The following is a 27,685-nucleotide window of genomic DNA, read 5'->3' as shown; positions in this document are numbered from 1 at the left end:
TCCAGCCAAGGACTCATGGTCGCCTTGTAAATGAAGGTACGACTGAAGTCCAGTAGAAGACATACTTTTTATGCAGTGGCTTAAACACAGGCTGACCAAAACCATGAGGCCTTTCAGAATCACTCCAAAAGGGACAGAGGATTAAGAACAGAGATGGCCTAAAGCTGCCATTTTTAAAGTAGAGCTGAGACAGCCTCCCCACCCAAAACATGCAACAGGCCAACTTCCATACTAGGGCTCCTGGCTCCAGCCCTGGGGAGGTTGGGGAAGCAGGGAGTATAGCTGCTGCCAGACAAACACTTGAGTAACTTGTAACAGGATACAGGGGTTTAGGAGAGGTCAAGAACTCAAACCAGCACCCAGCATGACTATGATATGAGCCCTGCAGAGGGACAAAAGTTGAGAACAAAGACTGCCAAGGGCTCCATCCACAATGAAGTGACCATCTGCTCTGGGCACAGGAGGAGCTGCGGGGGGAATGCCCTACTCTGTGCCACAGGCACTCCAGGGAAGCAAGACCAGGGGCTTCCCGCCAAATAATACCTAATCCCATTCACCATGGATAAAGTGGCTGGAAGTCCCAGGAATTAGAATGGGTTGCTTAGTGGGTGAAGAAGGGTACGAATCTACCATTGATTGGGACAGTGGCATTGCCAGGGAAGCTTCCCCGAGAAGGATCAGCAGGAGGAGGAACCCTTGCCAGCCACAGAGGGAAAAGCTCTGGCTCACTAACCTGAGCTGACTTTCAGTGAGCAAAGACTGAGAAGGAAGCAGAGTGTGGGTGGGTGCAAGGAGAGAAGCGGGGGTGCCAAGCCTGGATCAAAGGTCTTTTGCTCATTCTTGCTCTCAACTCTGGAGCAGACAAAGAGGCCCTCAGCTTCTTGGAGTGCAATCAGGCAGGTTTGCTGCCCCTTCCTGGATTTTATTTATTTTAAGTTCCGGTTGACTTCCTGCCTCAGCTTGGTGGCGGCGCTGTTCTCTGGCTCAATACTCAGGAGGCTGTTGACGTCTTCAAGGCTGGATTGATAGTCCTGGGGAGTGGGGACAAGAGAAAAAGGAAGGAAAGAGACTGGGGCACAAAGCAAGTACTTACTCAGCACACCTGCTACAGGATCTCAGGAGGGGTAAGAAGGTGAATCCTAGCCATGCTGGGCCAGGTGGGCCAGCCTTGGGAATCAGGAGAGCAGGGGATCCCACTTACCTTGAGTTCTTTGAAGGCCTGGGCACGCCTGTAAAATGCCTTGATGTTTTTTGAATCTAACTTGAGAGCCTCAGTACAGTCTTTCACAGCCTCTTTGTATTTCTTCAGTGACAAGTAACAAAGGGCTCTGGAAGGCAAACAAACAAGTAAAGAAGGAAACTGAGCCCAAGGCCCGAGGGCCAGCCCTGCTGAGACCTGCATTTGGAGCTAGAAGACCTGACTCAAAGGCACTATCTGATTCTTAAGTTTCCTCATCTGTAAAATGAGGAAATTACCACTTGGAATTGCCACAAACTATGGCAATTCCCATCAACCTGAATAAGGCCTGGTGAAAGACTCTGCCCTTTAGGGACCATCCTAGATCAATTCAGAAAGGCTAATCACCAAGACAGCAACTCATGAAAACCATCCACTAAAACTATGTTGGCAAACCTATGGCACGCATGTAGGCCCCATGTTGGAGTGGGCCGCTGCCCTCCCTCTCTCCATTGGCCTGAGGACATTTCTCGCATCACCTGTCCCTCTGCCCAGCAATCCAATGGGAGCATTTCCTCCCTCCTATCTAGGATAAGGCAGGACGCTCACATGCCACCTGAGGATTGCAGTTTGGGCAAACTTTGGGTCTCTAAAAGGTTCACCATCACTACACTAAGGCATGAAGGGCTTGCAATCTGCATTTGTGAAAGGGATCAGGACTGTGGAAAGAAACTTCACTGTAACCTCACAGCACTCTAGAAATATGAATTACTAATTACCAAAGAGCAACTAAAGTTTCCCAAGGACCAGGAGCTAAGGTCTTGTTACAGCAGGGTGAGTGGCTTGACGATGGGCCAATCACGTTTAGCCATGCCTGGACCTTCTAAGCTCAAACTTCACTACCAATCTAATCTAGAAAGATGTTAAAATACCGACAACTTTTGAGAAAAGATGCATTCACAGGAAGTGGAACCAGTTCCCTTCTGATGTTGGCCACTCAAGTTTAGCCAAATTTCTGAGGTGAAAGTAGTGGTGCTGCAGTGACAAGTCTGATCCAAGGAGCCCAGCAGCTACTACTGGTACTCATCCATGGTAGTTGCTAGTGACATGATCAAGTAGGGTTTGGACTTCTCTTTATCCCTGGAGCCTTAGTGGGGCCAGGCCCCTCTTTAGGTACTTCGTGACTGGCTTTTAGGGCCTCTTATAATGGCAAGAACTTGAGGGGACTTGGAGACATCAGTCAAGCTGGAATTGTATTTCCAGTGGCTAGCACAGTGCCTGGCACATAGAAGCTTAATACTTGCTGACTGACTGAAAGCTTATTTTACAAGTGTTAGGAAAACTGAGACTCAGAGAGGAAATTGAGATACCTAGACTTACTAGGTAAAAATTAGGTTTCCTGCCTTGGGCCAGTGTTCTTTTTATTGTACTGATATATGAATGGAAAAGAAAAGAAATGGGCTTCTGGCTAACAGAAAGAATTTTCCTTCCATACCCTCAAGCCTAGAGAAATTTAGGAAAATTATGTCTCAGCATGAAGGCTAATGTCCTTACCTCCTACCTCAGAAAGCTCTCCTCGACCCTCTCTCCATAACTACACATACATGTAGGTCCATGGGGGTGGAAAACACAAAACACAAACATACAGTCACACACACACACACACTGGAAGGGACCTTCTCTCTCTCCACTAGGCAGAGATCATTGCTCATTCACTTCTGTATCCCTCATAGCCCTCAGTAAGCACAGATCCACAGAGCGGTGGCTTAATAGAAGGTTTCTGAGTTGAAGCTAATGCCATGAACTATAGTTTTCTATGTGGCCAATGGAACTGGACTCCCTTGTTTTCCATGACTCTATCCTTTCAATATTGTAGCAACCAAGAGGAAGAAGGAGTACAAGGGGATGCTCCCACTATATGACTATAAAGAATTAGGGCTTGTTAAGATAATTCTGCAGGTTGAGAGTGTTGGTGTCTGACTCATGGGCTGAGAAGTTCTGGACCTGGCAAGGGCCTCAGAAATAATGTAGCCTAACCCCCTAATCTAGAGACAAGAGACTGGAGAAAACCTGATGACATTATACAGTGGTAGAGCCAGCCTAAGAACCCAGGTGTTCAGACTTCAAACCCAATGCTTTCTCCATCAGGTCAATCCCAGCTCTGCCAAAAACTTCACCAGCTATGTAACTTGGCAAGTCCTCCTCTACAGGTCTGTGTTTCCTCAGTTATAAGGAGAGGAATCACTACCTAGACACGTAATCATACCTATTGCACAAAAGCACTGTGAAGAAAGTCCACTGTCAACATGAAAGCTTATGGGAAGCAGGCACAGCTATCATCCTCAAGGAAAGGCTGAATATACAAAGTTGTGTTCATGAGGATTGGGAGACCCAAGTTGGAAAAGTGGCTCTGCTGCTTCTTAGCTCAGTGACTCATGGCAAATCACACATCCTGTCTCTCTGTGGGTTTTCTCTGGTATAAAACAGGGAGGGTGGTGATATTACCTACACCTCACAGGTTTCTGAGGAGAATCACATGAGAATGTCGCAACTCCTTTGTAAACTACCAGTGGCATATTCAATCAGATGATTATTCTCAAAATAGATGAGTGTGTGCCTGCCCTCTTCTTAGCTTTGACCAAGCATTTAAAGGGTTCCCCTCAGTAAGTATTCCTGCCAGGCCACTTCCTCTCCTAATAGGAGAAACAAGCCAAATGTTGTGACAGGAGAATGACATAGTGAGCCCTCATGGCCACTGAGCACTTAGGAGAACTCCAGGGTGGAATGAAGTCAGTTCTGATCCCTGCTCCACTGGTACCTGTTAGTATAGGTTGCAGACTCCAAGCTGCTGAAAGTAAGACTCTCACTGTACTTCTCAACAGCCTCCTTATGTTTTCCTTTTTTTACCAGCTCATTGCCTTCTTCTTTTAAGGCCCGGGCTTGTTTGATGTCTCCAACAGTAGGCACTAGAAAAAGAGTATCAGTATGCTTAACTATTTAAAATACAGGTTGTACTCCTAAATGGACATCTCTTAGAGGGGAAAAAACCATATAGAGATATAGACTAAAAAATACCAATAATTACATAGACTTTGTGATAGCTGTATAGATTTGGCAGGAAAACATGGCATCTCTATTCAGAGTGAATCTGGAGTTCTAGTGCTATGTCTGCCACTGCCACCATGTGACCTTATTCAAACCACTGCTCGTCTTGAGCCTTAGTTTCTTTGTCATTCCACTGAAGTTATAATCATTGCCCCGCTTACTTCTCAGCAGTGTTCTAAGGCTGAAATGAAATAATGCTCATGAAAGTGTCTTGTTTTTTTTAAAACCCTTCCCTTCCATCTTGGAGTCAATACTGTGTATTGGTTCCAAGGCAGAAGAATGGTAAGGGTAGGCAATGGGGGTCAAGTGACTTGCCCAGGGTCACACAGCTAGGAAGTGTCTGAGGTCAAATTTGAACCTAGGACCTCCTCTCGGCCTGGCTTTCAATCCACTGAGCTACCCAGCTGCCCCCTCATGAAAGTGTTTTGAAAGTTACACTATCAAGGACTAAGAGGGTACTCTGCTGCTGGGGAATAGCTAAACAAATCAAGGTATAGGGATGTGATGGAATATTTTTGCACCATAAGAGAGGCTAAAATGGATAGTTTTGTGAAACCTGTGAAGACTTGTATAAACTAATGCCAAGTGAAGTCAGCAAAAAAAAAAAAAAAAACAATTTATATGGCAACATTATAAAGACAAAAAATCCTAAGTGACTTAAAAATGTTGATTAATCTAATGATCACCGATGAGTCTAGAGGACTGAGGATGAAGCAAAAGATAAAGAAGATGGCATTTCAGTGCAGAAGACCTACACTCAGGCACAGTCATGGGGGATGTTTTCGTGTGACTAGGCATATCTATTACAAAGGCTCCATACCCCCACAGTCTTCCTAATGGCAGGAGGTTAAGAAAGGCAAGGAGAGTCATTAAAATACCTTTTTTTTTTAAATGTAGAGAAGAGAAGCAAGGCCAGCCATGATAGAAAAGCAGATTAACTTTGAAAGCTGCAGGCTAAACTTGTGCCCATAAAAAGTGTTAAGACTAGAGATTTGTGGCTCCATGTATAACATTCTTTTTCTGTTCTACTACATCTATAGAAATGCCCATTTTATTTGGTGTTCCCTCTTCCATCAATGTCAAGTGAGACTACTAAAAAGGGTGGCAGCTGCCTGGTAAAGAGAAATGGTTAATCTCTGCTTTTAGGAAGGAAAAAAACGGGCAACAGGAATGAACTTGGGACCTTAGGCAATTTTTCCCCTTCTCTGGGACACAGGTCTTGATCATTAGAGCAATTGCCCAGCCTGGGAAGAACTGATATCAAGTTTAGTCATTTCTGGTTCAGTCCTGCTTGGAGTGGTAGAAGGGAAATTGGACACAAAAACTAAATTCACCTGAAAGTTCTGCCACTTCATTGTTGGGGCATTCTTGGGCAAGGTCATTGGACCTTCCCCTTGGCTGATTTCCTAATCTGTATAATGAGAATGATAATTCCTAGCCTGTCAAATTTACAGGGCTTTTGTGAAAATTGAATGAGATAATGCATATAAAAAAGTCTAGAAACATAAGTGGTTATTCTCATCCCTGCTCTGATATTAACAGTAAACCTGCAAAAGTAATTTTACCTTTCTGTCTTACATCTCTGTAAAAAGGGGATAATAACACTACCTACTTCACAAGATCTTTGCTGTAACCAATAGAGGAAAATGCTTAAAGTGCTATATAAACGTGTGTTGTTATTTTCACACTGACAAACAAATTACCAGGCTGGCCTGCCTACAAGAGGCCTAAGAGGAGTGGTCCCCAAGCATCTGAAGAACATGCTGTGCTTGGGTTTGAGGAGACAGAAATGGTATCTTCTCTCCTGGTCTTTGGCTTGACCAGTCCAGAGGGGCTCTAACCCAGATTTCTTCTGAACTGGCATTCACAGCATCGATGGCCTAAATGCCTTACAGGAAAGATTTAACTTAGTTTATAAGACTAAATTAAATGCCCCATGATTCAAGGGAAGGAAAGAAAGGGCACCGATGAGGCTTACCTTTGTTATTTAAGGTGTCAGTTTCTTTGAGTTTGGTTTTGGCTGCCTTCTCGTGGTCACCCCCGGGAGCTGCTTCCCATCTCTTCTGAGCTGCAACGGGTACTGAGGGGATGGGGGGCAGCTTAAGACGCCATTCAAGCCCATCTGTGTCCATAAGAGCTTTGGTCATTCTACAACAAAGGGTGAAGTATTAGTCAGAGGCTTTCTAGCTGAGCCACTCAAATGTTTCTATCATTCAGCAGCCAGGGTACAAAAGTACAGTTAATATCTCTGTCAGTGTTCACCAGAGACTAAAATCCAAGAAAGGAGACAGTAATAAAAAAAAATCTTGGTCTCAGATGCCTATATACAAAGATGGAGCATCTGAGTAACCCTCAAGGGAGACTAGAAAGTAAGGAAATAAGAAAGTAAGTTTCTAGACTTTGACCTCATGGGTACCACTGAAATTTTAATAGGATAACATTCACAACTGGAATATGGCTCAGAATGTGTATATCTTATTTAGGTTCTAAGATAAACCCGAGGGTCTCATGATGAAAAATGTACTCCATAGCCAAATAAGGAATTGCTGGATTCTGATAGCAGATCAAAGCATGTCATCTTTTACTTTAGTTCCTTCATGAGTTTTTTATTGTATGTGTGAGGAATATGGAAGTATATATTGTATGACAGCACTGGTATAACTTATAATCAAACTATTTACTGCCTCAGGGAGAAAAGGAAGAGAGAGAGAAGCTAAATCCACAATATGTCAGACAACAATTATCAAAAACTGTTTCTACATGTAATTGAAAAAAGTTAAAAAAAAAAAGAAAGTCTATACTTAAAAAAGAACAAAATAAGTTAAAGGAAAAGGTGTGTGGAGAGAGAGACATAAAAGTAGCATTATATTTTTAGAAGTTATACTTGCAAGAAATCTAGAAAACACAGTAGATAACATTTAGATGATCAAAGGAGACAGAAAGAGAAATGAGGGTAGAATATGTGGGGGCACCTAGAAAAAAAAAAGAAAATGATGAATTCAGATCACATTCCTGATAATGAGGCATGATACAGTAGTAATGAAAGACTTCAAATTATCCAGACATCTGCTGGAGCTTTCTCTCTGGCAAAAGTGGAGAAACTGGTAATTTCTTGATTTGTTTTAATGATAATTTCAGTCATTTGAAACTCCTTCCAAAAGTGAAGAAATCAACAGAGAATTCTCTTCTGGATCTAATTCTCACTAACAAGGAAGGGCTGATTACTGTAGTGGAAATAATATGAATCTTAAGGAAAGTTAATGATTCCATTTTTGATAGTGGAGGAGAGGCAGGAGAGGAAGTATGATATTTTAATGATATATTTTAGGAGACAAGATTTAAAAGTGCTTAGGAACGGGATAGGAAGGATCCTATTGCCTGAAATTCTTTAAGAGTTCCCCAGAAGGGGTAGAGAATGAAATTCAAAATGCACACAGAAAAACAACTCTGATAAAACAGAAAGGAGAATCAATATAAAAAGGCTGATGTGAATGCACAGTGATCTTATCAACAACCTAAGTTTTTTAAAGACAGGTTTAAAAGGCAGAAGAAGGGACAGGGAACAGAAGATGAATATAAAAGCAAAATATGGTCCCTAAAGAATGCCAAGAAAACGAAATAATCTAAGTCTGTCAAAGTAAAGTTAGGATTACAAAAAGATCTTTTAGCTACATTGTCTGGGGAGGAGAAGAGAGGGAAAGGAGAATCAAAGAAATGATCAGATCGTGGCTAAGGATGAATGGGACCATAATAGCCAAGAAAAGGTAAAGCTGCTCAACTCATATGCTTCTCTTTTTTCTGCCAAATAGAATGATCTTTGGACTGAAAGAGACAGAACAAAAATAGATAATAGGAAACTGAAACCCAAGATAAGTGATAGAAAGAGAAAGCCTAACTTCTCTTGATGAATTCAAGTCACTTGGCTCAGATGAATGACACCTTCATTCTCTTATACTAAAAACAAAAACAAAAACAAAAAACCTGGCAGGTGTGATAGCTGAGTTAACTATTGGTTATCTCTAAAAGGTCATAGTATGCAGGAGAGGTACTCTAGAAATGCAAAAGGACAAACTGACCGATTTTCCAAAGAGAGAAAGTATTACCCAATTTGCAGTTTAGAACTATAGTTTTAGATGTAAAAATTTTACTTATGTAAAACTGGTAAAATTCTAATATGTAATACTAAAGGATGGTTAGCAAACACCTTAAAAAGGGATGTATACTGATCACAAGAATTCAGCAGGGCTTCAAAAAAAGGGTTCATGACAGCCTAATTTTGTTTTGGGAGATTTTTCTGAGCAAGGTCACTAGACTGGTAGATAAAGTAGATTAAGAGATTTTAGCAGTTTCTCATGTTATTCTTATAGAAAATGTGGTGATATTGTCTATACTAGAGGGGTTGCAAAATTCCCTAATGCTGAGGAACTAGGTTAAAATGTAACTGGGGAAAAAACGTTTAACAAAATAAATAAAAATACAAGTTAATTAGTGGTTTCCTAAGTCAATATGTCACTGCAAGGATCAATTCCTTTTTAATTTGACACTTCTGGTCTAAACCACAGATGGATTTAGTGCTGGTGGAATGATCAAACCCAGAGTTGTCATTAACAGTTCAACATCAATTTGGAAGGTGGTTTCTGATGGAGTACACAAAGGTTCTGTGCTCAGCCTGTTCTGTTTGACATTTTTTACCAATGGTTTAAGATAAAGACTTGTCAGTTCTTCAGATGGTATAAAGCTAACACTGGATAACAGTCAAGAATCAAGAAGGCCTGACAGACAAGACCATAGGGACAAATCGAGTAAGATGAAGTTTAATAGGGACAAATATGAAGTCTTACACTTGGTTTTAAAAAAAAATCAGATTTCTAAGTATGGATGGGAATTCATGCTTAGAGATCAATCTGTGTGAAAAAGATTTGGAGGTTTGAGTGGACTGCAAGTTCGAGATAAAGCTATCAGCAGAATGATACAAAAGCCAAGAAAACTTTGAGCATTAAAATTGAGTGGGTAGGAGAGGAAAAAAGCAGAAGATTCTGAATCACTCCAAAACTGACTTTGCAAATTGGGGGATAAAAAGGAAAGGAGAAGGCAAATCCTGCTCTTTCAGCAATGGCTTAGCATCTGTGAAACTTTATCCATACATTTCCCAGTATCCAGGAACCTCCCCCCTCCACAAAGATCGCCAGTATTTATAGTTAGAACTTACTGAGAATATGAAGAAGGGACCTCGTGGCTCAGAGAATACAAAGTAAGAAAATCCCTACAAAGTGCCTTCAAGTTTGTTCAAGGCCTGAATTTCTTTTTTTTCTTTTTTTTTAAACCCTGACCTTCTGCCTTGGAACCAATGCACAAAAGAATGGTAAGGGCTAGGGAATAGGGGATAAGTGACTTGCTCAGGGTCACACAGTTAGGAAGTATCTGAGGCCAGATTTGAAGCTAGGACCTCCTGACTCCAGGCCTGGCTCTCTATCCACTTAGCCACCCAGTTGCCCAAATATGTAGGATTTTTATAGGGTGGAAGACAGTCAGGAAAGAATTCTAGTAACAAGGATCAGTTTAAAAGAAGAGAAAGAGGCAGAAAGCACTTGAATGTGAACAAGGGATAGCAAATAGTCCGGTTTGCCTAGAGTCTAGAGAATTCTAAGGAAAGTAGTGGGAGAAAAATTTGGAAAGGTAGGCTGGGGCCAGATTGTGAAGGGAGAACTGAGAAGTCTGACAATTAGGAACAAATAGTATGGCTTACTCAAATACCTACCTTAATGCATCAGGAAGATTAATTTATCTCCTAGACCCAGCACAACTTAAGATGTGGACCTGCCAAGAACCTTGTGAAATTGGAAACGTTATTCCCGTAAGGATGATCTGACCACATAGACATTTCCCCTGACAAGTACTTTCCTCATGATGCACACACCATGGACATTTCTGTGTACCTGGGAAAAGGATATAGTCCTAGCTCTGCTTTCTGACTGAGTTGCTTTTTAAAAAGCAAAAACGACAAATAAAGATGCCTAAGGCTCAGCTAGGTCTGAGGCTGGCAGATCTGTGCCAGAAGACCACCAAAGGACAATGCTAGCCAGCCAGCCAGGATGCACTCCTGGTTTCCATGGATCATGGTAGACTTACCTGTTGACTCCATCATGTGCAGCTGGCAGAGTACAATCTATCTGCAGCACTGTCTTGTAATCCACATAGGCCAGCTGGTATTTCTCCAAGGCTTCATAGGCTGCTGCCCGTCTTAGCAAGGGCTTTATGCCAAAAGGAACCAAAGACAAAGCTCTAGAGTAGGAAAAGAAAAGCAGTGTCGCTTCTCGAGTCTAAAGAACACCATCCTTGTGGGAAAGAGTTAACACTTCCTATCCATCACTCATTGGCTGGTTTAATTCAGAGACCACTATAACGACCACTTTATGGCCAAGATGAGTCATTAGGAGAATATTCTCCCTGTTTCACAAGATCTTTATCTTGTATGGTACCAAAAATGGAATATTCTAGAGTGATGCTCATTTTAAAGGTAAGGAAACAGAGGTAGGAAGGGGCTAAATGACTACATAGCTAGTAAGTAGTGGAACAAAAATCTGAGTGCAGGCTCCTACACTCCAGGTCCACTATGTGTTTCTCCATAGTACCATGCTACATGCCCTTTGAGATCACTTCCAATCTTTTGAGGCCAGAGGCTCCCAACTAAAGCCTTCTCCTTTTCAGCCCTACTGGAAGAAGAGGGGCTGCTCCAGCACTTCTGGGCCTTCAGCTTACTCTACTACTCCCCCAAGAAGCACCATATGGCTCAGGCTGCCCCATCCCCTGATTTTTTACAGTCTGGTTACAAAAAGTAGAGCCCCTGACCACCAAAATGAGAGGGAGAAAGGACCATCTCGGCCTCTTTCCTTTTCCAGGCTCAAGAAGAAATGATTTTTTGAGATTAATCACAATGTACTCAGCAGGGTTAGCTTTGGAGAGGAAATGACTCTGAGATGTATGTCTCTGAGATGCTCACACCTCCAAGCCACCCACAGGGCTGAATCACCCTAGGGGCCCCCCTGAGCTGAGAGATATTCAAAGCTGCATTTAGCCTTAAGGGACATTGCTTACACAGAACAGTCTTTAATGCAATGTGTACAGTTTCCATCTTTCAAGTGGCAAGCTGCTCGGTTGGAATAGAGGACACTCTCTTCTTCAGGGTTGGCTGGACCTGTCAAGGAAGGGAAGAAGATAGATAAAGGAGGTGGTAAGCAGAGCAACAAAAGCCCCAAGCTATTTAAACTGCCCTTCCAAACCCAGGACTCTTTGGAATATGGCTGAAGGCAAAAGAAATATGAACTGAATAGCCTCCATAGGCCAGCCTACATTTCATGCTTGCACACACATGCTTTTTGTCATCAATGAACCTATTTCCATAACCTTGAGAATGTATGCATATTATATGTTGTTAAAAAAAACCACTGGATTTAGAACCAGAGGCCCTACTTTAGAGCCCTGTCTCTACCACTCACTAACTGTGATTTTAAATGAATGATAAGATATCTCTAAGCTTCAGTTTCCTCTTCTACAAAATGGAATAATGCACTATCTACCTCACAGGGTTGTTATAAGGAAAACACTTTATAAACCTTCAAACAGTATAACAATGTGAGTAATCACGTCAAAAATCCTGATTTGGTCCAGTGCAAACCATGACTCCTTGATCTAGTACATTCCTGAATTATATGGTCAAAAACCTCATTACCGTTTGGTCAACCTGACTTTTTGTGATACTGGTTTGAAGAAAATAGCCATATCTTCAAAAGCACCGTGTCCTTTCTCCCAGAAACAATTCCCATGTCCCACTCCCCTTGGCCTCCTAGAATTCTTAGCTTCTTTAAAGGCACAGCTTAGGAGTCACTACTTGTTAGTGCTTTTCCCCTCCACAAATTATCTTTTTTTTCTTCTGCTTATCTGTATATATTGTATGCCACAGTAAAATATAAGCTTTTTTATTTTCTTTTTATTTTTAATCCTTACCTTTCATCTTATAATTGATACTTTAAGTATTAGTTCCAAGGCAGAAGAGCAATAAAGACTAGCCAATTGGGATTAAGTGACTTGCCCAGGGTCACACAGCTAGTGTCTGAGACCAAATTTGAGAAATAAGCTTCTTGAAGGCAAGGTTTATTTTTTATTTTTGTCTTTGTATCTCTACTACTTGGCACAGTACTTTATAAAAAGGAGGTACTGAATCAATATCTCTTGAATTCAATTGAATAGATACATGTAGCTCATCTCAAGGCTGGCAATTTTCCAGGCTAGTAGGACCTGTCCAGAGTTTGCATCCCACTAACAAGAATCTAAAGTTATGTCCATGACATCCATGAGGCATAGGAAGAAAGTTTTAATGAAGGAATAATTTTTATCATAGCCTATGCCAACGACAACGAACCTTTTAGAGACAATGTGCTGTGTCCCCTCCCCCCACTGAGTGCCGCATGTACCCCTACATTACCCCACACAGGGGAGGGAGGAAGCACTCCCACTGGGCTGCTGGGTGGAGGAGCAGGTGAAGTGAGCAATATTCTCAGTGAAGGTAGAGAGGAGGAGGGGAGTGGGCTGGGCACTCTGTTTCCCTCTAGCTTTGCTGCCTGTGAGCAGCCTACCTTACCCCACTGTGTGCTCCCACTGGGCTGCTAGGCAGAGGGGAGCAACTCTGCCTGAGTCCCTCTGCCTTTCTAATAAGGAACTCTGGCAGGTGTTGGCATGTATGCCCACAGAGAGCTTTCTGCATGCCTTCCCTGGCACCTGTGCCATAGGTTTGCTACCACAGGCCTATGGAAAATTTTTACTGCCTATTTTCTTATAAGCTGTTGAGCCAGGAAAAAGAACCCAATTCTGGCAAACATTCTTGGGGACGGCCTTCTTTCTCAAAACCACAAATCTCAGAAGTCTATATTTACTATGAACAAATTTTTTTAACATGTTCAGGAAATGCCATACTTTGAATCAGAGAACTAAAGCAGTACACAAAGGCAGATGGGCTTCCTGACAGCTCTCAGGCACATACCAATAATGAGGCCACATTACAAATGGATAGCACTTTAGCCTTCAACTTTCACATCTCTTATCCAGGGGATGCTTTGAGTTGGAGGCCAGCATGCAACCCTTTGGGCATTGCTCCCTTCCTGGTTTCACAACCTAACACTTCTTACTACAATTCTTTTCTTTTTCTGGCCCAGTGTAGAGCAGGAAACTTCTTTGAATCTGAAGGTAGTATGAAATATGGGAAACTCTTGGACTCATAGCAGGCAGAGTAAGGTCATGTGTATAGCTGGATTGAAGGAAGCTAGAGGCTGAGAAAAGACAGAGGAGAATTCATGAAGACCAGCCTGAGGGTCAGGTTGAGAAGTTGCAAGTAGTTACAGGGGCCAATAGTCAAGACATGGTGTGGGGAGGGGGACATGTGTTACAGGGTGTGTATAGAATGAAATAGGCTGGGGCTTGGTTTGGGCCCAATCCATCCTTCCTGCCCCCCTTCTTCACTCCCTCAACTATCTAGCCACACTGGCCCTCTTTCTGTTCCTTACACAAAGCACTCTATCTCTTCTCTCCATGCCTTTGTATTAACCATTCTTTGTGCTTGGAATGCACTTTCTCCTCACAGAATCACTCTCTTCCTTCAAGATGGGCAACACAAGCACCTCCACCAGGTACAAGAGGTCCTTACTGATCCCCTGAACTACTACTGCCCTTCCTCCTTTAACTGCCTCTTATTTCTTTGGTATGTGCTTCTATATATATGTAATAGAATATTGAGTGGTGAAAACATAATAGAAAAGGAAATGAGGCAAATGTGGGAAGATTTTATCAAATGATAGAGAGCAAATAAGCAGAACCAAGAAAATATAAGAATAATGATTACAATAATGTAAATTGAACTGATATCACTAAAAAGTAGTTGTACTGAGTAATAGGGAAAAAGAAACCAAGGATAGTCCCAGAGATCATGAAAAAAAGAGCACTTCCCTAATTGGGGGGGTGGGGGGGGTGTCAGACATTGTAAGGTAGGAAAATCCCAGAACTCAGGCAGTTTCTGTAAGTGTGTGTTTTTGCATACTCTAGGGGCATGTTGGTCTTAAGGGAAAGTTCAAACAGGTGGAGTAGAGAGAAATTACTATTGTAAAACAACAAATGGCACCAATAATTTTTTTTGGGTAACCTCTACTTTCTGTCTTAGCAACAACTCTAAGACAGAAGGGCAAAGGTGAGGCAAATGTTGGTTAAGTGACTAGCTTAGAGTCACACAGCTAAAAAGCATCTAAAGTCACATTTGATTCCAAATCTTCCCAATTTCAGGCCTGGCATTCTACTTACTGTGCCACCTAGCTGCTCCAAATAATACATTTTTTTTAAACCCTAGTATCTTTTATATATCTCCTTCTATATTAATTTTTTTTATTTGTTACAGGGCTAGGCAATGGGGGTTAAGTGACTTGCCCAGGGTCACACAGCTGGGACGTGTCTGAGGCCGGATTTGAACCTAGGACCTCCTGTCTCTAGGCCTGGCTTTCAATCCACTGAGCCACCCAGCTGCCCCCCAAATAATACATTTTTAAAAAGAATAAACAAAGGCAGGCTGACCTCAAAAGAAGTGAGGGATGAGAGCAGATGTACTGGATCCATTCAAGTGAAAAATGGGGATCCTGGTCTAAGAGGGCTTAGGAGACAGGACAGATAAAATTGATTATATTTTAACAGACAGGAAATGATTTATTATTCATTTAGGAGTCAGCCTTGAATATACCTAGCTGTCTGTATACAGTTAAACCATAGACCTGTTAAAGAGTGATGACCAAAATAAATATAAAACTAGAAAAATTAAAATGAGAAAAAGCTATGGAAATGGACAAATGGCCTTGACTGCTGCTTCTATTCCTGATATCAGAGATTAGTAGAGACCCAAAGAACAGCACTAATGGAAACTAATAGAAGCCATTTGTGGGCCTCTGAGCTCAGAAGAACTTTTTTGGGAAAAGGGCAACCAATTTAGCTAGGTTGGGTGTCCATGGGACAGGGACATTATGCTATTGTCCACATAGACAGGCTATAAGGTCAAATGAAGATGCAGGTCTGTGTAATTCAAGTTGGAATAAGGATAGAGGATGAATTCTGTGGAGATGAGTTGTGAGACCATGAGCTGTAGACTGCTGGAAATCACATCAGTAGCTGTTAATTGATGGAGCTGTGATATTAGTTTAGAGAGCTGGGTCCTGGGTAGTAGGATGAAGTCTATGGAATTGATGGGATCCAACTGGAGGGCAAGATCTGTGGCCTAAGGGATGCATGCTGGGCCAAGCAGGTGAGGCCCCTATGGAGGTTCTAATGAACTTTATGAGGGGCTGGGGAGAGATGGGAATTTGTAGGATTAGGATCTATATAATCCACAGATCTAGATAGGGACTGCATCTGGTAGTGCAATGAATAGTGATAAGCTCAGTCGGGAAGAACTCAAATCAAATTCATCCTCTGACACTTACTAGTTCCACGACCTGGAGTAAGTCACAACATCTGTTTGCTTAAGTTTTCTCAGCTGAAAATGGGGATAATTGCTTAGCACTATGCCTGGCACATAGTAGGTATTATATAAATGCTTATTGCCACTGATACCCGATACCCACATCTCCCCACTTCATTGAACTTTTCCAAAACTCCCCTTTTCCACTGAAAGAAACTGAGCCCCAATGGGTACCCAAGGGTCACAAGGAAAGTAAGTTTCAGAGGTGGAATTTGAATGCAGGTGCTCTGACTCCAGAGATGGAGCCTTTTCCACTGGATCACTCTGCCACTATGGGCCTAGGAGATCAGGATCTACAAAGAGACTGGGCTCTGGAGTCTGCAGTTCCCTGAGCCTGAGGTGGAAGATAAGGTGTGGGACCAATGAAGTCTACTCTGTGAGGTCTTCAAAGATGGAGGAAGGCTGGAAGGCCACATAGATCTTTGGAGACATAATAGACTAGCCAGGTGGGGTTTGTAGGGCTGGTAGAATCAAGACAGATCCATGGTCTAAGAGGTAACAAGATGGCTGGGAGGCCAGTATGATTTTTTGGGGGGGGGTTGTTTCATAAGATCTTGGGAGTCAGGGCATGGCATCTGTGAAAGTGGGTGTGATGGTCTATAGAAGAGATGGAATGGGGATGCCTAGGGGAGGAAGAGAGTTGGTCTGTATGCTCCAATGGGGTTGGAGGTGTATTGGTAGTCTATGAGCCATGGAAGGGAATGTTTATGATGTGTTGGGTAGGGTCTGTGGGATACCCAGGAGTCTAGAGCTAGGGAGGGGAGTCTCTGTGGGGCCCTGGACAGGTGTCTATGGGTGGGGAAGGGAGGCCAAAAAGTTCTAACTAGTGGGGGTGGAGAAGTAATGTCTTGGATCCTTGGATGGGGTATCTTCAGGATCAGCAGGGGTTAGGGTTATCTACTAGGTCCAGGGAGACCTATGGGCATGGGCTGGGGGGTGGGTCTATGGAATCTTTGTGTTGGAAGGAATGTCAATGGGCTCTAGAGGGCCAAGGATGTTTGTGATCCTGGGGGAAGGAGTGAAGCATCTCTGATGTATTGAGCAGTGGCTATGGGGTCCTGAGGGGACCTTGGAGATCCTGGAGGGGTCTATGGGCTCTATAATAGGGCAGAAGTATCTACTAGGACCTCAAAGTATCTATGGGGTCTAGAGGGTCAATGGACTCCATGCAGGGATGAAATGACCTACAGAGTGGGGGTTGGGGGGGAGGTGGGAGTTTATGGGCTTCACAGGGAGTGGGATGTCTATGGGCCTGCACATTTCTGCGATCCTGGGGAAGGTCTATAGGCTCCTGAAGGTGTCTCTGAGGTCCCTATGTGATTCTGGGTGTGTCTCAGGCGTCTGGGGGGGAGACTCAGATGACCCGACACTCAGACAATGTTTACTTGACCCTGGGGATATCAATGGGGTCCTGGGGATATATGTGGGGTTGTCTGGGAGCTCTAGGGGGAGGGTGTCTCTCAAATATTAAGGATATCTATGTGAGCCTGGGGGGTGTCTTGGAGGCTCTGGGGGGGTCACTGAGGTCTTGGGGTGTCTCGGGGGTCCTCAGGGACGCTCGTACCTGTCTCCCGCAGCGCGTCGAGGGCCCGGCCGTAGAGCTCGGCGGCCTCCGCGTACTGGCCACTGCGGAAGCTCTCGTTGCCGGCGACGCGGAGCTCGAGGACGGAGCCGGGGGGCTTGGGAGCCATCCCGGGACCGGAGCCGACCAGAGGCTGGAGGCCGGGGTCGCGTTCGCGGTTGCTGTGGCGCCGGCTCCGGCTCCGCCCCCTCCCCCACCTCCGGGCCGGAAGCGACGCCGGCGTCTGGAACCTCCGACGGGCGCGGGCGGGGGCGCGCAGGCGCGGGCCGGCGGGAACTGGGGCGCGCACAAGGGGTGGCGGGGTCGGGGTTAGGGCTGGGGTTGGGGTTGAGGGGTTGGATGGGGACGTCATCTTACTATAAGGTCCGCGTGTTAACAGCGCCCGGGCAACCACAGGGTCCGCACGCTCTCGGGGGGAGGGGCTGCCTTTGGAGAGTTCAGCTCCTTCAATGCCTTAACCTGGGCTGGAAGGTGATAAGGTCCTCGTAGCCAGGTGTGCTTCGAGGCATTAGTCCGTTCATTCATTCATTCATTCATTCATTCATTCACTCATTCGAGAGGAGTCCTGAATTTCAAGTCCAAGACCCAAGAGTTCAATTCTTCCCTCTCACAGTTTGTAACCAGCCATGAGTCCCATCATCTTAGCCTCAGTTTGCTTTTCCCAAAAAGCGATACATTCTTATGAAATTCTATATCCTATGGCATTAGAAGAAAATGCAAATATGACAAATTATTCAAAATGTTTTTCCTATTTCTGTGCAGTACCCTGTGATAGAAGAAATAAAAACGTGTTTTAGAGATGACCAGATCACTGAACTCACCCAACTGCCAATGCAAAGGGGGTAAAAGGGACATGCTCACAAAATGATAATGAGAATTGTTGTTCCACCACAGATTTTGAAAAGGACCAAATAGCCTTATGGTACTGACAACCTTGTTTTACAAAACCCCAAATTTACCCTTGCCCCAAGGGAACTTTTCTTCAAGAAACCCCCCCTAGACTGAACCTAGCCCAAGCCTGAACCATCAAGCACCCCTGGAGTACCCTGTGTACAATGGTGTATATAGTCAAGTCTTAAGTACCTTTTTGTCTTCTTAGTGTCTCTTATTGTATTTGGGCCTCTCCCAAATATCTCAGCCTCTAGCTACCACCTCTTTACCCTCTATGTAACCAGTCAGTTATCCTTCTTTTCATATGCCCTAAGGCAGGTGCCAAAGCTGTCACACAGACACTGTGGCAGAGCTGCTCTCCTTCTCCTCCCCATTATGCCTCCCCACCCCACTTCCCAGCAGCCCAAAGTAAGTTATTATTCTCTCCCCTAAGCAGAGGGTTGGGGCCACTCCCCCCTCTTCTTCCTCCCCTGTCTGGTCTTGGGGCAGGGCACAGGGCACAGGGCACATAGTCTCTAAAAAGCTCAACATCACTGCCCAAGGTATAAATAGAAGGATATTCCCATTCTTGGTTTTTCCCAGAGACAGTGCTCTGCGTGCTGTGTGTGGTAGGTAGCTATAAGAGCACTGTCTCCCATGCCCATGTTCTTTTGTAACTGTAACTGCTTTGGTGGTTCTGTGCCTTTTCAGGTTGCCGGGATGATATTTTGGCTTGCTTGTGAATTGAATATGTTAGGCAAGACTTCACAAAGTCATCAGCCTCACTCTTTCTACCAAAATCAACCCAATCCAGTAGTAAGTCAGAAGTCAGGATGACTGGCCCAGGAAGTGGTGGATAACCTCTGGGGTCTTCCATGTCTAACCAAGCTGTACTCCACAGTGCCTGTGTGAGCCTCCTTCATGGCTGTTGGAACAAATCCTGATCTGCCCACTGCAATGGGGAAGGCCTCACATGGGGTAGACACCTCTCTAACTCCCCTAGGCTTTGCTAGTCACCCTCAAACTAGCTTAGCCCTCCTGCCAAGACAGTTTACATGGTATAGCCACTGGGTATGCCACAGCTACTTGGAGTCACAGAGTGTCACCAAACTCACAATTAGAATATGAGGCAACATGTGATAAGTACCACTTGGACAGTATGAACAAAATGCTGTAGGAGTGTAAAAATCAGATAGATGAGAACATGGCTGGTTTGAGGGCACAGGGAAAGTTTTATGGAAGAGATGGAATTTACTAGTGTATAAGAAGCAGTACTATAGGCTGGAGGGCCTGCCTTCAATTCTTGGCTCTATTACATTGCTTCCTTTGCAGACCCTGGGAAACTCCTCTGCCTCAGTGTCCTCATCTATGGAATGAAGGTGATGACCTTGTTTTAGGAAACCCCAAATTGATCCTTATCCCATGAAAACTTGCCTTCAAGAAACTCCAGATTGATCCTGGTCCCAGACTGAACAATAAGCCATAAAGCACCCACTGAGCATCCTGGATGAAGTCAAATCTTAAGCACCCCTTTTTGTTTTCTTAATTTCTCCTATTGTTTTCTATCTGATCCCAGCTACCTGAGCCTCTGGCTAACTAGGCCTCTCTTTAGACTAAGGCTAGTGCAAGTCCCAAGTGAGTGACAGGGCATAAGTTCTCCCCCTTTTCCAGAATCTATATAAGCACCCTGCATTCTGTAATTCAGTGAAAGTCTCAGGACTAAAGTGTTCTTAATGTATTCCCAGATAAATCTTTCTACCTTGATTAAAGGTAGTTTTGTGCTTTCTCAAGTCGACAAGGGTTTGGTTTAGATGACTTCCAATTCCAGAACTAGGTCTCTCAAGCTCTTAAACTACACATCATTTATTTATTCAACAAGTCCTGGACTGGGAGTTAGGAGATACCAAAGTTCAAATTTCATGTCTGGAATTTACTAGCTTAAAAATTTGCTTGAACTCTCTAAGCCTCAGTTTCCTTATGTATAAGATTGGTAAAATGTTTGTAAGATCTACCCCCAGGGTTGTTTTCATAATAATAGCTAACATGTACATGGCATTTTCTATGTACAAGGCAATGTGGTAAGCCCTGCATAATTATTATCTCAATTGATCCTCCCAAGAATATTAGGAGGAAGGTGCTATTTTAAACCTTTGTACAGATTCAGAAATTGAAGCAAAAATAAGTTAAGTGACTTGCCCAGGGACACATAACTAGTAGGTCTATGAGGCTGGATTTGAACATCAGGTTTTCATTGGGGCAGGTAGGTGGCACAGTGGATAGTCCACCAGGCCTGGAGTCAGGAAAACTCACCTTTACTGAGTTCAAATCTGGCCTCAGACACTTACTTGCTTTGTTACCTGGGCAGGCCACTTCACCTTGTTTGCCTTAAATTCCTCATCTGTAAAATGAGCTGGAGAAGGAAATGTCAAACCACTTGAGTATTTCTACCCAGAAGACTCCAAAAGGGTATACTAAGACTAGCTTGGGCATATCAATTAACCTACCTTGGAGGAGGGAATGGCAAACCTTCAAAGAGTTTACCAAGAAAACCCCAAATGGGGTCTCAAAGAATGTGACACAACTGAAAATGACTGAAGAGTTGAACAGGACTGAAAAACAACTGAACAAATAACTTGCAGACTCTAGCCAATAGGCTGGATTTGAATAAAATAATATTCTTAAGCACTCTGAAAAACCTTAATAAAATACTATGTCAAAATCAGTAATTAGTCATTCAGCATTCACACACAAATGGATGCATAATCTTCATTGTTTTAGATATTCCCTCCAGTGATATAGATCAAAATTATACTAGACTGCCCAGCCTATTCAATTCTTTCCCACCTAATATGCAGGAGGCTTTCCTCCATTTCTTCTGACATCAAAATACCTGGCAGTAGAACATTCAAGGGGTCCAATTTGTCTTCTCTCAACCTCACCTTGTGACTTTTTTTTTCAAAACCCTTACCTTCTGTCTTAGATTCAATACTGTGTATTAGTTCCAAGGAAAAAGAGCAGTATGGGCTAGGCAACAGGGGTTAAGTGACTTGCCCAGGGTCACACAGTTAGGAAGTGTTTGAGGCCAGATTTGAACCCAGGACCTCCCATCTCTAGGCCCAACTCTATCCACTGAGCCACCAAGTTGCCTCTGACCATCTTTTTTCAATCACACATTTTTCTGATGACATCCTATACTCCATTTGTAAAGTTCATCATTTGCCATGTGTATGTGACAGCTTATTTACACCTACAGTATATTTTTCTGTGCTATTAATTACCGTCTGTATGATATTCATTGTCACTCTTATTATGTTCCATGACCACTTCCAAATTGTTCTAAGGGGAACTGTTACAGTTAGAAAAAAATCCAAAAGAAAATGGGAGTACTAGAGTAATAGTTTTAGTTTTGTTTTTTATTTTTTTTATTTTTTATTTTACACCCTTAACTTCTGTGTATTGACTTATAGGTGGAAGAGTGGTAAGGGTAGGCAATGGGGGTCAAGTGACTTGCCCAAGGTCACACAGCTGGGAAGTGTCTGAGGCCGGATTTGAACCTAGGACCTCTTGTCTCTAGGCCTGGCTCTCAATCCACTGAGCTACCCAGCTGCCCCCGTACTAGAGTAAAAGAATTAAATGTGGCATTAGAGGTTATATAGTCCAGCCCCCTCATTTTACATTGGACACAGACTAAGAATAAGGAAGTTATTTATCCAGCATCATAGGGTGAATCAATTCTGCTCATTAATGTCAAAGTAGACATTAGGAACAAGGACAATTCCCTAAGTTAAGGTAAAAGTTAAATAAAAGCCCAAGACTACAATAGCCTGATAGAAAGCATCAAAATTCCCAATAAGAGAGAGTGGCCATGCCTGAACTTGAAGTGAAACTACCCACAGTTTAGCTGGGCTAGTTACAAATTATTGACAAGGGAAGCTCACTTGCATCTCTAAATATCAGTTTACTTATCTATTAAATGAGAGTAGATAGTATTTTCAATCTACGCAACTAGATGGCCCAGTGGATGGAGAAACTAGCCTAGAGTCAGGAAGCCCAAGATAAAATTCTTCCTTAGACATTTAGCTGTATGACCCTGGGCAAGAAACTTAACCTCTGTTTGCCTTATAGGCAGCAAAGTAGCACAGTGTATAGAGCATGGGGCCTGGAGTCAAGAAGACTTGAGTTTAAATGTGGCCTCAGACACTCACTAGTTGTATGATCCTGGACAAGTCACATCTGCCTTAATCCACTGGAGAAGAAAATGGCAAACCTCTCCAGTATCTCTGCCAAGGAAACCCCATGGACAGTATAGTTCATGGGGTCATAAAGTGGGACAGAACTGAATGACCATGCTTTTAATACCACCTTCCAAAGGTATTTGTTGTGAGGAAAGCTCTTAATAAACATGGAAGTGTTACAGAAATGAGTTATTATTAGTGAAAGAAATATTATTTATTTGGCATTTCACAAAACACAGCCCTGTGAGGTAGATAGTATAGAAAACATTATCAAGATTTGTACCTTCTAAATTAAGCATAATTTTTACTATCAAGAGTCCTGGGTTCAGTTCTCAACTAGGATTCTTATTAGCTGGGCTGATAAGTTTTCCCAACTGTAAAAATGAGTGGGTTGACTACAATGATCATTAAGTTTCCTCCAAGAACGATATATTTTTTTTTTCTAAACCCTTACCTTCCATTTTAGAATCCATACTGTTTACTGGCTCCAAGGTAGAAAACTGGTAAGGGATAGGCAATGGGGGTTAAGTGACTTGTCCAAGATCACACATCTAGAAAGTGTCCGAGATCATATTTGAACCCAGGGCCTCCCTTCTGTAGGCCTGACTCTCAATCTGTTGAGCCACCTAACTACCGCAGGAGTATATCCTTTTGCAATAAGGTATCTGGTGACACGTTAGAAATTGCATTAGCTTAGAAGAGGGAAGGCCTGGGTTCGAATCGCAATTCTTTCATTTACTTGCTATGTGACCTAATACGAATCATTTTTCCTCTCTCGGCCTCACCTTCCTCCTCTGTAAAATGGGGGAGCGGGTCCTGTGATCTTTCTGCTCTATCATTACCTTACAGGGAGTCTTACAAACCTGGGGGTAACAGAAACCAAGGCTGAGGCGTCTAGGGCAGCGGAAGTACCAGGCACTATTACAACGCCCCGGGCTGCCCCCTGCCGGGTCCTCTCAGGCAACTGCCTGCTCGCCTTCCTTGTTCCGCCCCCGAGGAGGCATACGTCACGTGACAGACATAGGCCCCGCCCATCGGGTGCTCCTTAGCCTCCTCCTTTCCCCCAGAGGCTGAGGCCCCACCATCCCTACTTCCGGCCCGGGCGGAAAGCGGAAGTGTCGGAGGGACCGGCTGGGGATGGAGCAGTGGCAGGTTTGAGAGCTGCCGGCGGTCGCGCCATGGAGACGGTGCAGCTGAGGAACCCGCCGCGCCGGTGAGGGATCCAGCCCAGGGCTGGAGACTGGTAGTGGGGAGGAGAGTGTGTGAATGTGCGGGAACGCTCGTGTGTGTGTGTGTGTGTGTGTGTGTGTGTGTGCGCGTGAGAGAGAGGCGAGGGAGGATGTGTGTGTGTGTGTGTGTGTGTGAGACAGAAGGGGAAACTACGTGTGCATGTGTGAATGGAAGAGGAGGGTGCATGTGTGTAAGTGTGTGCGGGAGACTACGGGTGTGTGTGTGTGTGAATGAGTCGGGGTAGGATTCTTGAGAGAGGGCATAAATGTGGGTGTGTGTGTAGGTGCATATATATAGATGAGAGTAAGAAGGATGTGGGTGAGGGGGAGGGGGATACTATGCGTGCTTGTGTGTAAGAGAGAAGGAAGGCTCTGGGTGCCGGGTGTGAGCCAGAGACGGAGGTGGTGCTCGTATGTGAATGAGGAGGGAAAGGATGTGTGAGAGAGGGGAAGTCTACTTGTGCCAGTGTGTATGAGAGGCGGGGAGGTTCTGCGTTAATGAAGGGTTGTTATATGCTTGCTTATATGCGAGATAAGGTTGTGTGTATATGAGTGAGGCGGCTGGGGAGAAGAGTGTCTGTGTATCTGAAGGAGGCTCTTTGAGTGAGGGGAGAGGGTGTGTGTGCTGTGTGTGTGGAGAAAGGGGAGGTTGAGAGTGGGAGGAAGTTCTGGCCAGATCTATAAATTCGGGTAGAGAGCTTTGTATGTAGTTAAGAGTGAAAGGGGGCGACTTTGTGAGGAGGAGCCTGCATAAAAAGTTCATTGGAATTGTATATTTGTCGGGTTCCCTGTCCAATCTCAAAGGAGTGAGGAGGGAATTGGGTAAATATTTAGATCTGTAGGCATGGCCACTCCTTATTAAGGGGAGTGTCATTGTAATGACAGTTATCATCTTTCAGATCTGGAACGTGGAGGGATTCACAAACATTTTCTTTATATTCTCCTCCTAAACTTTTAGAGCTCAATCTCTATCACACTGGAGACAGAGATGGACTGAAGAGAAAATAATCGCTGATATTCTAAATAGATGATAATGTCATTTCTAAGGACCCCCTTTTTTCTGTCTTCTAAGTTTCTTTGGTAATAAAGCAAATGTTGTCTGCCCTCATGGGTTATATGCTTGTACTTATATACAAGATAATGAAATTAGAGCATTCTTCCTTTGCTTAAAGTTGTGATTTGTAAAGTGACAAAGCAAGGTTACCTTTCCTTTGCTTAAAGGGATCAAAAATCATTTCTTTGCAGTCATTGACAGTGGACTCTTAAGATTCAATTTGAAAAAAAAATTCAGAGTTTGCTCTTGGATACTGTTTTTGGATGGCATGTTGTGCTTTGGCATGTTGGCATAGAGCAGTTAGGTATGAATTATAGAACCATTGAGTCATCACTGAGATCTGGCAAAGGTTAGTTTACAGTTTTGGGTGGTGACATGACAATATATGTAAAAGTAAAACTTTTCAGGTTGTCATTTGAACTATACACAGGCACTTAATGATCTCTTGATAATTTGGATCTCTGATCTCTTTTACCAATGCAGAGTAAATTAATACCTTCTCATCTTGTGTGATTCTTATCTTGGCTCTGTGAATTCTACTTGAAGAACTGCTCGTTGTGCTTGAGTCCTTCCAGGAATTCTTTGAATATAACAATGTAGCATGTGGTCTCTCCATCTGTTTCCAGAAGAATAGGAAAATTCATGGATTATACATTTAACAAAAAAGATGATCAAGAAGACAACAGTCATTGTCAATATATTTTGCCCATTTTCTCATTTCTAAAATCTTTTAAAGAAGTGCCTATGGGTACCTCAAAGTTATTTTTTATGAAAACATAACAAAGAAATGGGTAGACTTTTAGTTAGAACTTTTCACAGCAGGTCACATCTTCATAATACTACAGTTAATTAAGAAGTAAAAAAATAAGATCCCATAGCATTTATCATTTTAAAAGAAATTTGGTAGAACAAAATACACCCTTAAAGTCTTAACTCAAGGTATTTTTCACACAAATATTAAAATGTTACATAAATGTTAAAATCATGCAAGATCTATGGCAATCACTACTAGGGAGATCATTTCATTGATCCACTAGGTATCAAATCTCAAGAAACAAATAAGGGACATGTTCCTATTAGCATTATCCTTGTATTGTTCACTGGTGTCATGGAAGCTGTTCTACACACAACCCAAATAAAAGAGTGATTTCAATGTGAAGGTTGTCCAGATAATACTAATGTCTATATGTGACATTAAAAAAATTAATTTTATTTTTATTAACTTGCAAAGCACACTTCCATCTTGGTCATTGTTATAAGAGCACACTCATACAAAACCAAAACCCCCAAATAAAGCTGCAGATATACTTATATGAAAGATAGTATGTTTTGATCTGCACCCCTCTGACTCCAATAGTTCTTTTTCTGGAGTTAGATAACATTCCCCATCATGTCTTTCAGGATTGTTCTAGATCATTGCATTGCTGAGAGTAGCCAAATTTTTACAGTTGTACACTGTATTGTGTACAGTGTTCTCCCAATTCTGCTTATTTTGCTCTGCATCAGTTCCTGCAGATCTTTCTAGCTTTTTCTGAAATCATCTTGCTTATTATTTCTTAAAGCACAGTAGTATTCCATCACCAACATGTAACACAATTTGTTCAGCCATTCCCCAACTGATGGACATCGCCTCAATTGCCAGTTCTTCACCACCACAAAAGAGCTGCTATAAATATTTTTGTACAAGTAGGTCCTTTCCCCTTTTTTATGATCCCTTTAGGATACAGGCCCAGTACCAATATATTACAAAATCAAAAGACATGCAGTTTTATAGCCCTTTGGGCATAGTTCCAAATTGTCCTCCATAAACATGACTTTTTTCTGATTATTTTCAGCTCTAGAACACTATAAGATCCATGGTCTTTAATTGTTGTTGTTGTTTTTCCCCTGTGTGAATATATAAGCAAAAGTGGCTGAAAAAATGTACAGTCCCAGGTGACATCTGGTAGAACTCAGTGTTTATTGTGATGTTGATCTTTCTCTAAAAATTTGGACAGGTGTTGATGAACGGAAAATTGAGTAGGATAAAATGGCAAATTGGAACATTTGGGAATTTGCTCCTCCTTGTCAGTGTCTTAAGTTGCTCCATGCTACAAAAGTATAGCTCTTTAGTACTAAAATTCTGCCATTGATGTTCTTTGTCATTAAATCCTCAAGCATCACTCTTTCATGAGAATCAAAATTCAAAGTGACCCAAATGGCAACGTAAAGTTATCACATTTTGCTAAAGTTGTGGATGAGAAGCAGTATTTAGTTGAATTCTTAGGGACCTTTTTGATCGAAATCCTTATTGAGGACCTAGTAATGCTTAAGTATAAAAATGTACTTCAGTCTGAAAATTTGTGAAAACAAAAGTTGCCTGTCCTTTAAACATAATCAAATTTATTTTATTATTGTTGCTATGTTTTGTTTCTTCATTACCATCAATGTAGAATCTTATCCTACTTCCCAAGCAGTCCCTTTTGACAAGGATGAACAAAAAGCAGTTCAGCAAAGCCAGTTGTTATGCCACCTATGTCTGACAGTACATGTAGAGAAAGATGCATTTACTCATCTCCTTTCTGGGACTAATATTGGTCCTTATAATTAATTATACAGGGTTCAGTTTCATTTTCCTATTCTCTCTCTTTGCATTGCTGCAATCATTTGTGTTTATTACATTCCTGATTGTGCCCCTCACATTCTGAATCAGTTGTTATAATTCTTCTTATGGTTCTCTGAATTTTTCAAAGTTGATATGTCATATTATCTAGTTGTCTATCATTTTAGCATAAGCTGTTTTCAAACACCCTCTAACAATTCCCTTAGAGTTTTAGGAACATCTGAGCAATTAAATTAAATTGGCCTGTCAAAATATTATCAGGGACCTGCAGCTGTTTTTACTACAG

The 27,685-nt window shown here is 42.8% G+C and overlaps 1 protein-coding gene across 1 annotated transcript; it reads right to left on the bottom strand.

Annotated features, from left to right (window-relative positions):
* Positions 1-48: 48 nt before the first annotated feature.
* On the bottom strand, positions 49-17,571 carry TOMM34 (translocase of outer mitochondrial membrane 34). Its single transcript, XM_044661073.1, has 7 exons — positions 17,392-17,571; positions 11,378-11,477; positions 10,412-10,564; positions 6,261-6,430; positions 3,996-4,143; positions 1,202-1,328; positions 49-1,031 (listed from the first exon to the last, which is right to left on the bottom strand). The coding sequence occupies exons 1-7, from the start codon at positions 17,516-17,518 to the stop codon at positions 927-929; spliced, it is 930 nt and encodes a 309-aa protein (XP_044517008.1). The 5' UTR covers positions 17,519-17,571; the 3' UTR covers positions 49-926.
* Between the last annotated feature and the right edge of the window lie 10,114 nt (positions 17,572-27,685).

This window comes from Gracilinanus agilis, chromosome 2, assembly GCF_016433145.1.
Source record: "Gracilinanus agilis isolate LMUSP501 chromosome 2, AgileGrace, whole genome shotgun sequence".
Taxonomy (NCBI): domain Eukaryota; kingdom Metazoa; phylum Chordata; class Mammalia; order Didelphimorphia; family Didelphidae; genus Gracilinanus; species Gracilinanus agilis.
This window is presented reverse-complemented; position numbering and strand designations above follow the sequence as displayed.